The sequence below is a fragment of the Anguilla anguilla genome, chromosome 1 (assembly GCF_013347855.1).
Source record: "Anguilla anguilla isolate fAngAng1 chromosome 1, fAngAng1.pri, whole genome shotgun sequence".
Taxonomy (NCBI): Eukaryota; Metazoa; Chordata; class Actinopteri; order Anguilliformes; family Anguillidae; genus Anguilla; species Anguilla anguilla.
Window position 1 is genome coordinate 45,674,536 of NC_049201.1, and position 17,677 is coordinate 45,692,212.

At 40.3% G+C, this 17,677-nt stretch overlaps 1 protein-coding gene across 3 annotated transcripts in view; it reads left to right on the plus strand.

Moving 5' to 3' along the window:
- oxr1a (oxidation resistance 1a) overlaps nt 1-17,677 on the plus strand; it is a 172,225-nt gene that overhangs the window by 90,923 nt on the left and 63,625 nt on the right. The window contains exon 1 of one of the 3 annotated variants that reach the window (XM_035393201.1): nt 12,265-12,610. The exons of the other annotated variants lie outside the window; for them this stretch is intronic. Coding sequence (XP_035249092.1) covers nt 12,457-12,610 — 154 coding nt within the window. The 5' untranslated portion in view covers nt 12,265-12,456. Of the gene's footprint in view, nt 1-12,264; nt 12,611-17,677 lie in introns of those variants that run through there. 3 annotated transcript variants of the gene reach the window in all.

Sequence of the window (17,677 nt, forward strand, 5' to 3'; positions counted from 1 at the left end):
AAATGCAGTATGTGTGAAAATTTGACCATTGTGTGTGATTATTATAATTAGGTACCATGTACCAAGCTATTATGCATGCCTGTGCAATGATAGAATGTCACAAATTGTTTGGATTTGTCAAGCGCATCTTCCCCCATATTTACTGTGTAAGATGCAGCAGAAGTATTTGCATTGCAATTTCAGCAGTGTCATATTTTAGATATATTGCATAAAACGGAACACCACACAGACTTCATGATATAAGCAGACCAAGTCATTTGACATCATAACCTGACATTCTACTGGTTTGGGAGCACGGGTTTAGCAGAGGTCTACATACTCACAGCTCTCCTTACTGATGTGCAGTAGAAGTGTCAAAATTGTCTTCCTCTGCAGTATAAATAATTGCGTTTGTGGAGGTTGAGGGTAACATGCACACATTCAATTTCTGAATTGCAGAAGACAAAATCTCTGCTCTTAGCAACTTACCATAGCAACATGCCAACACTCATTCACACATGACCCCTGAAAGGTAAAGCTTTGGAACATTGTCAAGTAAGGCTGAATGTGTGTGTGTGTGTGTGTGTGTGTGAGGGAGAGGGATAGAGAGACAGAGAGCGAGAGACAGAAAGAGTCAGACAGAGCGAGGGAGAGAAATGTAATATAATTACCTAATAGTTGAGTTTTGATAACAAAAATACATCCCCTAGCTATACAAACATAGAAAGCAGAAATGCAGGCAGTTGAATGTGTATTTAGTAAACATGTGGGTTTATTTTACCATTTTGTTATTTTTTTAAGTTTAAGTACATTTCAAATATAGTTTATGAAAAACTTAAGATCACTATTAGCCAATGAGATGTCACATGCTGTATGGGAGGGGTACATGTTGAAGCAAATTCCAAGTGGCCTTCTGTCATTGCATACATGTAATTTCACGAGGGAGAAGAAAGAAACTTAAAGGCATTTTGTTATTAACTTTGCATCCCTAAGATGAAACCACATTTTGAAGATGTGGCTTTGAGTTTTATTTTGCCTCCCAAAACTTATCTCTGCCTCACCATGTGTGGGGGCAAGCGGCACTTGTGTCCTTTACCAAGCAGGTTTACCACTGTTCCAATGGTTTTTATGTATACTTTAAGTGGTATTTTAATTTATTTGTTCGTGACCATCTCCTGAGTTGTGAAGGTCACCAACACTTTGTCTTGTTTCTTCTGAGTGGTCTTTGTATTTCCCCATTAGGATGGAATTTATACACGTATGAGAGCAGGGAAATAACGGTTTTTGTATTTGGCTCAATTTAAAATAAAATATTTCTAAAGATAGATTAATCTTATTTTAATGCAAACAATCTACGTCGCTTGGCTATGATTACACACCACAATTACATTTCTGGGATATATCATTCACTAGCAATCTGACCGAAAGTACCCAGAGTGAAATGTTACATTTAACCCTGTGGTTTGGGTAAAAACTAATGTGGCGCTGGGTGCACATAACACACTTAATAGGTTTAAAAGTTAGCACAAAGTAAGGCAATTTGATACAGTTCCATGTTGTATCACACACACAATCTTTTATTTATTTTTTTATGAAATTTATATGTTTTTCGTGGCCTCCTTATATTGGTGAAAATCAATCATAAGACTGTAACTTATTCTCCACTGTATCATGTAACATGTCACCACATAGCCTAAAGTTGAGTTCTGAGTTGAACAAATACAATCCATTGGTTACTTAATAGTCTACTGACAACAGGCTAGCAACCCTGCACTTTTGCCTGGCTGCCAATCCCAGCAAGCTAGCATGCTATATCAAAACTATGCAATCTGTTAGTCACTAAAAGACTGTTTACGATTACATACATTTGAATTCCTTCAATACAGTAGCCAAAAAAAAAACGTCCGGTAAAAAAAAAAATGTCTGCTGAATTAGGCTTGAAATGAAAACCTACAGGATGGTAGATCTCCAGGAACAGGGTTGGGCTGCCCTGCCTTAAATATTTGAATTTTGCATGGAGTTTTGAATTGATCCAAATTTTTCTTAGAGGTATACATCCATGGCAATATTTAAATATCTAGTTAAATCCAATGCTGCCACATGTGAGCTTATAGGTGATATAACATGATGTCTCCAACCACACCACCACTCTCTGCCTCCTGCAAAACAGTCAAAGCATCTGTGTAATATGTTTCCAGAGATATGAAGCCAGAGCTCAATGTTCACTAAAGGGGCTTCCTTTTGCCATGTTCATATAGCTTGTTACTGCGGCAATAAACAATTCTGTCATTTCACCCATCCTTCAGCTAAGGCAGTGCTCCAGTTTTTCTACTTGACCTGACATTCCGAGTGACCACTTCATGCTATTGAGATGGGTAGCCCTCTGTCTCCCCTCCACTTCCTTATCCAGGCTATGGACTGATTGGCCTCCCGCTAAGCATCTGTCCAATCCGCTGCTCAGGCTTCGATCTGCATCATCGCTCCAGTGTTCCGTTAGAGAGCTTGTTACTGAGGTTCAAGGATGCTGCCGGGAAGGTTCCTGAGATGCACAGCATAATCACTGGCCCAGAGAGCCATGGTGACTAAGCTTCTGGAGAAGCTGCTGTGCAGCCCTGTGGGTAGAGGCTGAAAAGAGGAGCTGGGGCAGTCCTGTTATTCAGAGAGATGTGTGCGCAAGGGAGATGTTTGAGCTGAAACATTTTCCAGCCTTTGTAGAATTACGAAAGCATTTGTTTAAAGTGATGTGATTTTTTTTTATGTACTGGGAAGTGTCATTTTCAAAGGTTGATTTAGTAATTTGGTCATATGGCTTTGAAAGAGAGCTCTGTATCAATGGGAAACTTGCAAATTCAATGCAACTCACGCTCGTATGTTTGAATATCCCAAATCCTTGATATAATGTTTCTGAGACCCATGCGTCATCAGAGCCAGCTCTAAAATTTTTGTGTCCCTAAACAAAAATGTTTTCAGAACCGATTGTGGACCAAGGGTGGGGGAGTCTTTTGCTGGAAGCGATCGTCAAACAAGGGGGGAAGGGGGATGTCATACTCAGTGGCATATTGGGTTACACCACTTCCTCTTAATTGTCACATAGAAACCTGCTTATTCTCACCTTTTGGCTTTTCCATTTAGTTCTGGATTCAACTTAGTAAGTTCTTATATTAGTAAGTCACTTCAAAAGTGACTTTTTATTAGTCCAAATGGTCTTTGATGGACTTATGTTTTTTTACTGTTGTCTATTCATTTATCTCTGGATGGATATTGGCTTTCCGTACCAGGTTTTTGACTGCAGGTCGTATATTGATTTTCTCCCTTACCATGTCATTGGCAAATCGATGGCCTTTCAAAAGTTCTTTCTGAAGTCAGGCTCCGAGTAACTGACGTCCCAATGGGGCTGGGTCAGGGCTTTACAGCGGGTGGTGCAAAAAATTCAAACCACCTCTGCATCATGAGATGAAATTGGTTTGTCTGTTTAAACATTTCAATCCATTATGCTCAATTTTCACAAAAAATGCAATTTCTGTATCATTACCCATAATGCTCTGGTGGATCTCCACAGCCGTCTCCCTTAGCCGATGGCAATCCGCGCCTCTTGGTTGCAAGTCAAAAGTAGTGTGGCCGCTACAGCACGAAAGTGTCAGAGCGACAACCCAGAAAATCTGTGACCTGTAAGCTTAACGTATTACCGCTGGCAGTGCGATAGCTGATAAAGCACAGCTTCTTCCACTGAACACAGCCAGGAAAGCACAGAATCTGAAAAAAGCAGTCTATCTCACAATCTCGCTCTGACACGTTCATCTTACAGAGCCCTACACCAAATAAATCATACACCTTATTTTAAGAACTGGTGACAGACAAATAATAAGTTATGCTAACTATTACAAAGAACAGTCTACATTGCTACAATTAATAAAAATACAGGCAATTTTTGATGATTTTGACTTGCCAATGTGAAAACTATTGACTGTACAGCAGTCAAAGAGCATCGTTTTCATCTATTTTAACTGCCTAAGACAGAGGATTTTAAGGAGCGTATTCTGTAAGATGACCTCCAGCATAAGGAGTTTTGTGTGGATGGGCACAGGGGTTCACTGGCAACTGTTATTGCTACCCTCTAAATAGGCTGTCCTAAAATTATGCATATTTCAGGTTACGCATCCATATTAAAATAGTAGCTATTTTAATTGATCAAATAAACAAAATGCTGCAGACAATGATATTATTGCAAGACAATAATGTTGTGTTTGATAAAATGTTACCTACAGTAATTCACAAGCATTATTTTCTTATTATCAGCTAGCTAGCTTCAGTAGTTTGGGATTTTGGCATACAAGATCACCATCAGCCATTGCTGTATTGCAGAGGCACATTTGACCTCCAGATCTCCCCACCCCCCTCCCCTGCAGCACATTCATGTCAAATAAGGCACTCACAAGCAGTCTTGAAGCAAGGTATTTGATGCTTACAATACATATGGATGCTGCCCTTATCTATCTCATTCTACTCCAAAAATATGTGTAGAAACGGTAGAATATATCCCTGTAAATTGCACAGAATTAATGTGGAAATCATTTAAAATCTATTATGTTATGTATTTATTTTCTTGTGTGAGCAATTTTGAATGAAAATTAGAATATACAGTATGTCCAACACCATAACCCACATTCTGTTTTTTTATGAGCTGATGCCTCTATCTCCATATATAATAGCTCAATGCAACCATTAGTGGCATAGGCCATGAGTGCTTTTAACAGGTTACCCACACAAGGCAGATAGCAGTGCATGTCCAGTCCTCAGCCATGACCCTGCAATCACATCATACACACAAGTGTGCTGGAAGTCACGTGTTTCCATGGTGGTACATGATTGAGTCCCATCAATCCCAGCACCAGTTAGATAATCTAATAGCGAGAAGGAGCTAAAGATTTTTCCAGAAGTTGAAAGAAACCACACTGCCTACTATGAAGAAAAAGCTGATATTGTGTGTCTGAACATCTTGAACTGTAAGCCAGTGGTAACCAACCCTGTTCCTGGAGATGGAAACCCTCGGTGGATGAATTGCAGCACAAGGCCTTTTCATGGGGCAGGCAGATAAAAAATGGTTGGTCCCCGTCACATTCTGTGTCTCCGGGAGCAACAGTGCGATCAATCACCAGCCTCTTCTGCTCCCCGGCGGTCTGGGAGACGAGGCCGTGCCGAGGGTGGATTTAGTGTGTGGGTGTTCCGCCGGACATCGACTTCATCTCCCAGTCACGTATTTAGCCGGTCGCAGTCCCCGGGAAGCACTGATAGAGATAGGTTGCTCTTGTCATGTGTTGCATGTTACTTAGCTATTTCAGGCTGTACTTCAACACACGTTCAATGTGTTTGTCCATATGAGGGCCACAAATCAGCCTGGGGTGTAGGATTGGGCGAGTGGTTGGGTGCAATATGATTTTGAATGCATTACCATTTGATCCAATTTGATACAGTGTGCCTTTTTTTTGGTCTACTGGTTAAAAAAGGACACAGGAATAGTGGGCTATGTGTGATTCAATAAGAGATTGATCCTTGTCATGCTTATGTGTTTTGTGACAGCAGCAATGGTATCCAGGTTGAAACTAGTGCAATTTTATGGTCTGAAAAATAATGTAATCACTAGGCCAATTTTATAAGGGCTTGATTGATAGGTTATGTTGCACTGATGGGACAAGCTTATATTTGATATTGGGTATTCCAAATATAGGAACAAAGATAAAACTGTGATACAAATAGGTAGATAAAGATTTGATAAATGGTGACACACTGTTTACCCTCTAAACAGGAGGACATGGACAATGGCATTTTCTTAAATTGATAAGGGCTATTTATTGCCATTGGGAAAACCCAGCTTCTAGTAGGCTAGGCTAGCCTGTCCCTAGGGATGGCACTTCCAGTCAGGGACGCCACAAAGGATTCTGGGCTCTCTGAAAATATCTCATATTGGGCTCCACAACCCCAGAAAATCCTTTGCTCTGATATTTTTGAGGGCCCCTGTCAGTCAGGGCCCTTGGAATTGTCCCAACTCCAAATCCCCCATAGATTACCAGAGACCGCTTGTGTCTCTGACAATCTATGGCCACATTTCAGTTTTCCTTTTCAGTTTTGGATAATGCTGACTACCCACAGCTCTGGGGTATGTGAGAGAAAATTTTCTGTGGTACGAATGCCACCATTGAGCAGGGCCTGATGGGAAGCACCACAATCACAAATATCCTCAGTTTTTCAGAGGGAACTGTTATTCTACCAGCTGCTTTGCACCACATTTGCAGGAAGACACTATTTTTAAATAACATGCACCCCCATAATTGCTCAAACAGTGGGTCATTGGTTGTGCTCAATTACCTATCTGAAACCAGTGATTATGGAGCGACCATAGCTGAACACACTTCTGGACGCAAATTGCCTGACTAAATCAGCTTGGTATTGTCACATTCTCACAGGGCCACGCTGGAAATGACAACTGCGTTCATTCATTTTCCCGTGATGAATATTTATGTGCACTTTTGTTGAAAACGTTATCGTTAGGTACAGAGGGCTGAAACACCTGAGAGTGGAAGCTACACATTCCCAATGAGTCAGCGAGAGATCTGCAGTAGCGTGAAGGCTGTGTTTACCCCAGCGACTGTGATGGCCACCACTGTCTGGATCTCATATGTATGTGCTGTTAGTGCTGAAAGACTCCGGGACATATTGTCCCTTGCTGATAGCATGTAGCTCTTATACTCTGACGGTTTTATGAAAGATTCTGAGGGAACATCTGGGGCACGCCTCTGTGGGGGGTTAGTCTAATCACAGACGGTGTTATCTTCTCACAGAGAATGATGTCGTGTTTATAACATGCATATTACATTCTGCCAGTTGAAAGGAATCTCAGAACGGTTACATACGCAATGCTTGATTGCATTTGCGATTAGGGGAATCAGTCCTGCCTGACTGAGCTGTTTCCTGCATTTATATCAAAGTCATTTGCATGGTAAACCAAGGATGACGGGAAATGTGCAGATTTCTTGTTTTTTTGTTTGTGTTTGTGTGTGTTTGTGTATGTATGTTTGCGTGTGTGCTTGTGTTTGTGTATGTATGTTTGTGTGTGTGCTTGTGCTTACGTGTGCATGTGTGTATGTATGTTTATGTTTACATGCTTGTGATTACGTGTGCGTGTGTATGTATGTTCGTGTGTGTGCTTGTGATTACGTGTGCGTGTGCATGTATGTTCGTGCGTGTGCTTGTGCTCACATGTGCATGTGTATGTATGTTTGTGTGTGCTTGTGCTTATGTGTGTACTGCATGTATGTTTGTGCGTGTGCTTTTGCTCACATGTGCATGTGTGTATGTATGTTTGTGTGCGTGCTTGTGCCTATGAGTGTACTGCATGTATGTTTGTGTGTGCTTGTACTGACGTGTGCATGTGTGTAGGTATGTTTGTGTGTGCTTGTGCTCACATGTGCATGTGTGTATGTATGTTTGTGTGCGTGCTTGTGCCTATGAGTGTACTGGATGTATGTTTGTGTGTGCTTGTACTGACGTGTGCATGTGTGCAGGTATGTTTGTGTGTGCTTGTGCTTATGTGTGTACTGCATGTTTGTTTGTGCGTGTGCTTGTGCTCACATGTGCATGTGTGTATGTATGTTTGTGTGTGTGCTTGTGCCTATGAGTGTACTGCATGTATGTTTGTGTGTGCTTGTACTGACATGTGCATGTGTGTAGATATGTTTGTGTGTGCTTGTACTGACGTGTGCATGTGTGTAGGTATGTTTGTGTGTGCTTGTGCTCACATGTGCATGTGTGTATGTATGTTTGTGTGCGTGCTTGTGCCTATGAGTGTACTGCATGTATGTTTGTGTGTGCATGTACTGACATGTGCATGTGTTTATGTATGTTTGTGTGTGTGCTTGTGCTTATGTGTGCATGTGTGTATGTATGTTTGTGTGTGTGCTTGTGCTTACATGTGCATATGTTTATGTATGTTTGTGTGTGTGCTTGTGCTTATGTGTGCATGTGTGTATGTATGTTTGTGTGAGTGCTTGTGCTTATGTGTATGCTAGTGAGGGTGTGTGTATTTGTATGCGTGTGTTCCTCGGTATGTACTATGGATATGTAGTGTAAGGGCCTCTGGTGCTAGCTCAGAAGCTGCTGAGATCAACACTCTGTTGCATCTCTCTGTGACTGAGGGCTTCAGCAGACTGCGGGTGAAAAGATAAGGGTTGTGGGTACTTCACCTGTATGTTTGTTTCCTTTGATAAGCTATGGTAGTTCAAAGGTCACATGTACTGTAGTCAGGAAAGTTTTTGGACTGGTACATATATTTGCACTAAACAGATGGGGAAAGAGATATATACACATGTATGGAGCACCGAGGAGAAGTGACCTCATTCCTTGCAAACCTCACATCCCATCAACTGCATCCAGCCAATAGCAGTAGGTCACCTTGAGCGTAATGTGTTTACGACAGAAATTTGAAATAAGCCACTTTGAACATATTTTTGTGTTGGCCTCATTGTGGGAACTTAAATGTAAAAATCCTTGGAGAAAAAACAGGATATTCAAGTATTCACAAGTGATACTTTGATAAACTAATTACAGATTTGTTTCTGGAATATGATCCAGAGAATAATTAACATTGATATTAATTTGACATAATCACTTAGTAATGACCTTTCATAACGAGGAAAGATAATAATGTAAATTACCAGTTGTTATGTGGTTTTATTATACATCGTATTTTGTACCAGGCTAGTAACGGTTACAACAGCTGAGTACAGTTAGTGTTCTCTTTATAGTCTGTATAGCAGCAGGTAATAATGACTATATATCTTTGTGCTCTGCAGTTATTGTCATGTTTAATTTAGTATAATTTTGTTAAGTTATAAACTTGAGAGATGGAGATAAATGCATAAAAATGACAGAGACGACAGCCTAGGCACTGAATACAAATCCAGACTTTAATCGTTCCTACTTTACAATGTTCATTTTATTTAATGTCCCCAAAGTGAACAAAATGTTTCATACCGCTGTTCAAATTAAACCGTGGCTTAATTAAATCTACTGAGGGAGACAGTTAGGGGAGAGACCTCGTCGGTCAGTTTTTGGTAGTTTAGGAAGGAGTCTAAACATATACTACACTTAACCTACGGTCTAAATTACTATTGGTAATTGAATTAACGATTCTGTGACCCCGCTGGGCTCTGCTTTTACAGTACAAAGTATATTCCAGCTGAAAAGGAGACCTAGTTGTTGCTTTATTATGCCCACTTAAAATACATTTTCACCCTAGCTATGCTGAGGGCACAGGAGGTCGAACCTACAAGGTCGCAGTAAAGAGATGCTTTATTCCCCTTGAGGATGAGCTGCCCACCGCCTTATTCATTATGTACGTTCTGCAGCTGCCTCTGTTGCGCTGCCGGGCCTGCAGCCAGGAGCTGATCACTCGTTTCGTTTTCGAACGTGCGTCGGCGCATGCCTGCGCCCGCGTGCACTGGCATCCAGTTCAGGGACGGTCGCATGCCTTGCCCATTGCAACGCTTACAGAATGAGGTAATAATAACATGCAGATTTTAACTTGACCCCCTATCAGCTCAGGCTCCCCAAAAATTTAAGACTACTAATGTCAGCTTGCATTTACCAGAACTCCACCAGCAGATGGGGCACTTTGTATGTACTGGACTTACTCCATTTTTAAATATTTTGTATGAGCCCCCTAAGATATAATTTAAGAAGCTAAATAAAAGTAAAATAATACTGCAGCCTGTAAGCCATCTGGTTATAAGCATGGTTATAAAAAAGTCTGTATGAATAATCAGGAGGTAATTCAGGGGTACTTCACATTTGTACTTAGGGGTGTAAATAGGAACACACTGTGCGCATACGAGTCAGAAATCCCAGGACAGAAGAGCTAAAACATTATGCAGTGTGCAACTGTATACAGAAATGCACAGCTTTGTTATCAAGCCCATTAATATAAAATGATACTATATTGACACGGGTTTCAACTTTTTTCTACTGCTAAACAGCTAAAATATTCATTTTGGTCAAAACTTACAGCTGCACACTTTACCCATAGTTTTTACTTTTTTATTTATTATTTTTATAGTGTGCTCAATGTGGGAATTCTGCAACCGATATCAATAACTATGTTTGTGTGGTCGCACTGGCTGATTCCAGTTTGATCTCTATTACACATTAATATCTCAAATGCTAACTGCTTTCAAGTTTCCACATTCATGGAAGAACTAGATGTGTACTGTACAGACATGAATATTTGAATGTGAAAAATGTGTATGTGACAAAACACCTTTATTATTATGCAGAGTGCACAAGTCTAGAGAGCTGCTGAGTCTGTATATCTATGCGTGTGAGTTTGCCTGGTAAAAAAAGATAGGTAAATAATTAAGAGTTTGAGATGACTGTGATTAAGCTACTTTTTGAGAAGGACATTTCCAGTCACATTTAAAGCATCAGGAGTGAATAAAATGCATCACGTCTATGCATGTGTGTGTTCTATCACAGCCATAATCTCAGCATAGGGCTAGTACCAGTATTCATTGACTAAATTAATTTTCTGGCTTAGCAGCCTTTGGAAGGAAAAAGGATTAAATTCATTTTTATCATTCAGTGCATTTACAGATACTGCTTCACTATTTATATCTATACAGATATTGGTTCACTATTTTTGTGATTATGTGATTATGTGAAAAGCAAACAATTAAATGACGTGTAGAAGTGTTGCACTTCTAATGGAAAGAAAGTGGTAGATACTTAAAAAGAACAGCTACCAATTCATTGTATATTGCTCAATTGTAGTTTAACCCATTTTGATTTAGATTTGATTAAATGCTGAAAGAGAAAACAAGAGGATTGTGTTTACCCTTTTTTCCTTTTTTTTCTAAAAATGGCTTCCAATAACAGACTCAGAGTTAAGCAGACTTCAATGAAAATTCCCCAGATGCCCTTTCATTTCTCAAGGTCTGATGTCAAGGTCACAGAGGGTTGTAGTCTCAATCCTCTAATTCAGCTAGTTGGATTTTGGTGAAATATGACATAATTGTGACCTTTATGGTCTGCAGAACCATGCATTTTTTCAGGTAATAAGGCAACCAAGGCTGTTGTCTTTTTTATTTTTTTCTATTTTATTTTATTACCTGGTTACAGCTCCCAGCAAGTTATTCCTGTTTTGACTAAAACTGATTTTTTTTTCTTCAGTGCGCCACACAAATTCTGTTCCCTAAATTCTCCTCAAATAATGCCTCATATAATTACAGAAACACTTATTCCTCATACATTTAACATAATTATTTGTCTGAAAAATGTTTTGACAAAATTATTGTTAGGAAGAGGAAGTGATGATACTTCAAATTCTTAGGGTAGACAAAATTGTTATTAACTGAAATAAATGTGTTGAAATATTGATGCTTGCTTTATTTTAAACAATGCCAGCCTCTCTCTCCCTTGCCAAAAAAATGCATACTTTCCAGTTCACTAATCCCCCTCAACTATAAAGCTCTTTTTTGCTGAATGTGTTCATTTTTAACAAACATTTGCATACCTTATTTAAACAAACAGTGAATTATTGCAGCTAGGCACCGTTGCTTTATTATCATGGCCAACCAGAGTGCACGAGGCGGCTCTGCCATGTGACTGTACCACACCTGCAATAGGTTAAGATCAGTCTCAACATGAAAGGCAGTCAAAGGGTAATACTCATTTGTTAAAGTTATTTTAAGGTTGGTTGATATGCTAATTTTTGTCCTTCGGTTTGACAGATGAGATTATTATGTTGAGATGCCGGAACAGGGGGACAGCCGTTAATTTCCATGATTGACACATCCCAACGTAGATGCTCTTATTACTCCACATGAATGCTCAATACTGTAAACAAAATAATTCATTAATATGAATCTTTTGTGAAGACCATTTCAGAATTATCTTCCCCAAATCTTTACTAGCCTTTTGCTTTTACAGCTGTATAATCTTTGTGGGAAACTCATTTATATTTTTGAAATGCATGTTCTGTCATTTCACATGCAAACCCCACATAATATTGACGATTTTTTTTTTCATTGCTCTGCTATGTAGGCTATCCACATTTCCATTATACTGTATAATTATACTGTCTTCCAATTCCGCAATTGCGAGAATTTCTTGCCAAAAAGAATCGGCATTAAGTGCATTCGAAACGGCAGTGTGCACCTCTTCATCTGTTTTGCCAGTACTGTGGTTTACAGCAATCCGCGTCAGCGCTTACTGTCCACCAGGGAAAAAAAAGTTCAGCAGTTGCCTATGTCTGTCTCGGTTGTTTGTGGAAGTTGTGTGATGGCATTTCACTGCACTGAACTGCACGCTTAACATGGCGACTGTAGAGTAACATGCATTTGATGAATTCAATTTTTAAGTATTATTTATTATATACAGATGCTACAAATGTGATTCGTTTTACATCGAAAGATAAACTAAAACGGAAGTATGGACTATATTCTGTCAGTCACGGGAAAAAGTGTGCGCTCTGTCAGAGATGCAGTTTCGAGTCGAATCTGGCCTGCTCCGGAGCGAAAAGTCCACTTCGAAGATTCCAACGCAGGACCTGCCCAAGAAAACACTACTATGGAACAAGCAACAGGTTTGACAGCTAACTATCTAATGAACATTCAGAAAACAATGTCCTGTTTCTGCTGAGTGGATGCATGGTTGCCATAATGCTAGCCACGCCTTTTGCTACTTTGATAAGATTGTTCATTAGGAACGTTGTCATGTGCATCACGTTTATGTTGAGTCTGCCACCTTGGTCGAAAGATAAAGTCACATGTAGTTACCAGTATTTATTATTTGTGAAGTTAGCTGATGTTGTGAAGATGGGCTACTTTAGCAAGTTGCCGATGTCGTGGTCCGTTTCGTCTAACGGAGTAACGTCTCCTTTCATGAAAATGTGTAGTGGTAGTATAACCCATTAGGCTACACTTTTGCACTTAAGCAAAAGCTGTTTACTTGCATAGCTTTAAAAAGTATTTTAGCCAGCATTACCAGTGGGATAAGCGAAATACAGTTATTCAGTGTCCTGATTAGGTTTTTGCTTGGGTATTCAGGGAAGGTAACTTAACTGCAGGGTTCTTACTGTCATATGACACGTCCCCTCCCAGACAAATCTGGCTGTAAAACTAGCACGTAACACGTTTGAAGAGAACTGTTAGATTGACCTAATCTAGCTCAGATGTATGGGGATCTATATTGCATGTGGAAGCATAATTCTGCGTTATAGCAGCGTAGCCTACACTAGCTAGATTATAGTCCAAGAGAGTAAACCTGTCAGTTCTTACCAAAATAATTAGAAAATTGAGATGATCGCTAAATGTCAGTGTAACCAAGGTTCACAAAAGGTATGAAAAGAAATATGTGACTAAGCTGCACATCTGCCAGTGGTTGTTTTACTGTGTCTTGGTTCGGTGGAAACCCGTGACAATGTGACACAATAGTTAATTATTACACGGCACAACTGCTCTATCATTGGGTCTTGAAGTCCTAGATGAATTCAGGTTTGGATTTAATTTATTATTAGCCTATGCCGTTGTCGTTCTAACAATCAGATTTGAAACGTGTTTATATTTCCTTATTTTTAAAGGCTATCATTAGTAACCAATTTTAAAAGTAATCATCAGCATCAGCATTATTTTTTTTCCAATTCTTTTTTGGCACGTTTTGGCAGTCAAACTCGTGCTTTGACGTATGAACCAGTACTAAATTTCTATTAAATTGAACATGAACAGACAGGAAGTAGTGCACCTCAGTGTTCCATTTGTACGTCTGTGTATATTAACCTACAAGGAACACAGTGGTCTTAGAGTATAATTGACTAAATGCATAAAAATACTTTCCATGAAATTAGTTGAGTGGGACTGGTAAATAGTATGGATGTGTGTATATAGGCATTGTAGTTTAAGCCTTAACATTAATAATAATTCAGAAGATAGTATCTCTGAAGAGGAAGAGGCAGACAGATAGCACTGAGGGCTTGTTTTTATCAGACAGCCTACATTTGGTACTGCAGCTACATCCTGGTGTGTCCCCCATGCACTCTGATGCCTGCACACAGAGCTTATCTGCTGTTGTAGTTTTTATGTCCACTTTTATTATGTGTTTCCGTTTGGCTAATTGTACAGCTTGCTTAGACCCATCAGAATGCTTTTAGCCAGGCTGAGGCACATTCTGTCCTATGCAGTAGGCTACTTTTTAAACCTACCCTCATTTTATTTATGTGCATATCATTTTGATATTGAATAGTGGTCCTCTATTGAGTGAAAGTATGTGTGTTAGGCCTAATCTTGCTTTGTTATGTCAGTCCTGCCAGCTGCTCGTTGGCTAATCGCTTTAGTCAATTCTACAGTAGTAGACTGTGCCTTTGACAAAAACATTTGGTGTACGTTAGAAAGGGCACCTCCTGTGTGAACTTCTGCTTTCGATCAGGAACAGGAAGTCAGGTTGTGAAGGCATATGAAAATTTGCCCGTGCAAATTTTGTGACTGAGGGGTATGTTTTGTGGAAGTGGGAAGTGACAGACTGTTATGTGTTTTTTTAATTAATGTCTTGCCATTAATCTGGCCACAAACTGTAGTTGCTGCTATTGTAAGGGTAGACAATACTGATCACCTGAGGCATTTGGAGCTGTCAGGCTGCCTTTGAAAATTTTGTTCACTATAAAGCGCCATATTTCCCACATTCAATTAGGATTAGCCTACATGGTGCACTGGTCGTCCTCATTGGATGTATGCACAGGCCGCCTGGCTTTTCAGCTTGCTCCTAATATTTGTAACTATGTTAAAGCAAACGCGACATTGTTGAAACAAATGCAGTCATTTCTGGTGCATAATAAAACATGTTTTGATGCACTTCTCAACATAGACAGATGCACGCCACTTTCAGCTGGGTTGTCTGAAGCTTCCTTTACGTACGCAGGCTCCTGCTCACCTTTCAGTGTCCCCTTATTGATGCTGTGTCTTTTATCCCATGTCAAGGGCCATCTTTAGCTTGCTTTGAACTTGCAGTTTGCCCAGTGTACTGTATCATTCAGGCATTTTTCTGAAATGGCTTGCAGTTTGTCTGTCAGTAACGCACATAGGCTGCATTTTTAGGGCTTGAACTAAGGCTATAGTTTGTAATGCCTTCATTTTTGAAAAATGAAGAAGGGCAGCATGTTTGCTAGCAGTTGCTAACTATAGAAAGATTATTTTATGCCTTATTGTGCTGGGCCTTTCGGAAAGCCAATATTGCAAAAAAAAAGCTCTTATGGGATCACACTTACAGCTTCTTTAATTATTAGTTATTAACCTATAACATCATGTTTAGCAAAACACGATAGTCTGTTCTTTTACTAACGCTAGAGTACTGCAGGTAGGCTAATCATTTCTGTAAATGATTAAAATTAGAATGTTAATAATTTCACTTTCAATGGTATGAACATTTTGGAGTTCTGAACAACCCCCATTCCTGATGGTTTCCTATCTCTGAGATTCTACTGTGGTAGGGGGCAGAGATGCATACACAGATAACTGGAGGGTGAGAGATACTGTTAAAATCTGCCCACTTAGTTACACTGATGTACACTATATGACCAATAGTTTCTGAACACCCCTTAGTCTGGGGCTGTTTATCATTGTTTGGGCTAGGTCCCTTAGTTCCAGTGAAGGCAAATCCTAATGAGCATGCACACATTCTAGATGATTCTGCACTTCCCCAACAGTTTGGGGAAGGCCCTTTCCCCATAATGATATGGCAGAGTTGTGTCACGAGCTTGGTGCACTTAAAACTGAGCAATATACATTAGGCTGGAAAACACTGTTTTACACAACTTCCATTATGCAACCATGCCAATTTCTGTCCAGAAACATACTGATAATTGTGTTGGTTGCACAGGTGCAGAAACAGATATTGTTGCCTCTACACACCCATGGTATGTAAGCTGTGTAATAGGAATGGGATGACCATTCGTTCTGTCCTGAATGTTGATAATGAATTATTGAAATTTTCCAAAGTTCCAAAGCCTTTGAAATTTTATTTTAATGGTTTGTGTTTACGTGTGAAGTTACTGCAGTGCACAGAGTATCCAGCCACGGTATGTAAAAGCACAAAGGCGCCACTTCCTATCCCAGCTATCCCAGTCATTCTTTTCCCCCTGTGATGCTGATGTGGGATAAACAGAGTTTAATTAGGAGAGAGATTAATGAAATGTGGTCACCACGGCTCTAGACACCACTGCCTTGAATTAGCAGTCCCTCTTGTCCCAGGACGGACAAACAGAAGGGGGGGCAGGGGGTTGTCGTGGCCTTAGGGGCACCTCTTTAGCAGAGTGGGTGGGGAGGCGTGACAGAATCCCCCTAGACACTCTCCCTCAACTTAATAAATGAGATGGAGCGCATTTGTAAAAGAACCGTGCACGGTTGACTCTGGTTTTGGGGTCATGTAAGCGGCGAGCCAGAACCTTGTTTATGTCAACACAGCGGTATAAGAGCCATGTATACATCACATGTACAAAGTAGGCCAAAGGATCAAGCGCTTTAACCTTGAGCTGGAGGTGAGGGGCAAACAAGTTTTGAGAGCTCTCTTTATAGCTGGAACGCTTCCTGGGTCAAATTTGTGTTCAGGTAATGAGTTAGCCTCAGTGAAACGATCAAGAATTGCGGAAAAAAAAGGTGGACAGTGGCCATTCCTAGCCATGTTCACAAATTCCTTCCTTAATAAATAGTTAGTCTTGAGCCACCAAATACATGCTGGCAAACTGAAAGAATTTTACTTGAAACTACACTTCAAAATGTCCCACTTCTTTCTCCCCAGCAGTTCTGCCTCTGGAGGTAAAGCAACGCCACCCACGCTGCATGCAGGAAATACGCTTATCAAAGGCACTCCCCCCTGAGCTGGCGACTGTTTTCCACATTACAGGACCCGCAACACATTTTTCCAAAGTAAAATCTATTTGTTTGGGGGGGACCTTGTGGCGCAGTCCGTAGGGCGGCTGACGCTTTATCTATATTCAAATCCCCCCATGCAGCTGTGGGCTCGATTCCCCTGCCGAGGCACCCTCTGTACTGTGACCCCTTCTCTGTACATAACCCTCTCGGCCTTTTTCCTTTCTGAATAGTTTTTTTGTTAATACAAAGCGCAGGGAGAACAGACAGTTCTTTTAAAGGATATATTAATTTATTTTGTGCTGCAGTACCACGTGTTCAGATAAGACACGTAAAATACGTATGCAGGTGTGATTTTAAGCAGGCTTGTGTCGGTTATTTTTAAGAGTCCAGTTATCTGACCCCACGTTGCACCATGATTGACTTCCGCCCCTTTGTTTTGTCAGTGGTATTTGTTTTAGTGCAAATGAATGCTGTTTGGAGTACATAGGCTACAAGTTAACTCCATTGGAGTGGAGACAACTGCATTTCTTCATCTTTGCACGCAGTAGTTTTTCCCGAGGTCTCTATTATCGAATGCCGTTATAGATTTTATACTTAGGCTGTCAGTTCTATTACTACCCTAAAAATGAATAATATGGTGGCGTCTTTTCTGGAGCGAATCTTCATCAGATTGTCAAATGTCATCCCCATGCGGAAGTTAGTCATACAGATTGCCCATATCGTCATATACCCCCCCAAGACACAGAGTTGTCTCTTTATGTGTGATATATCCAGACTCTGTGACAAGATGG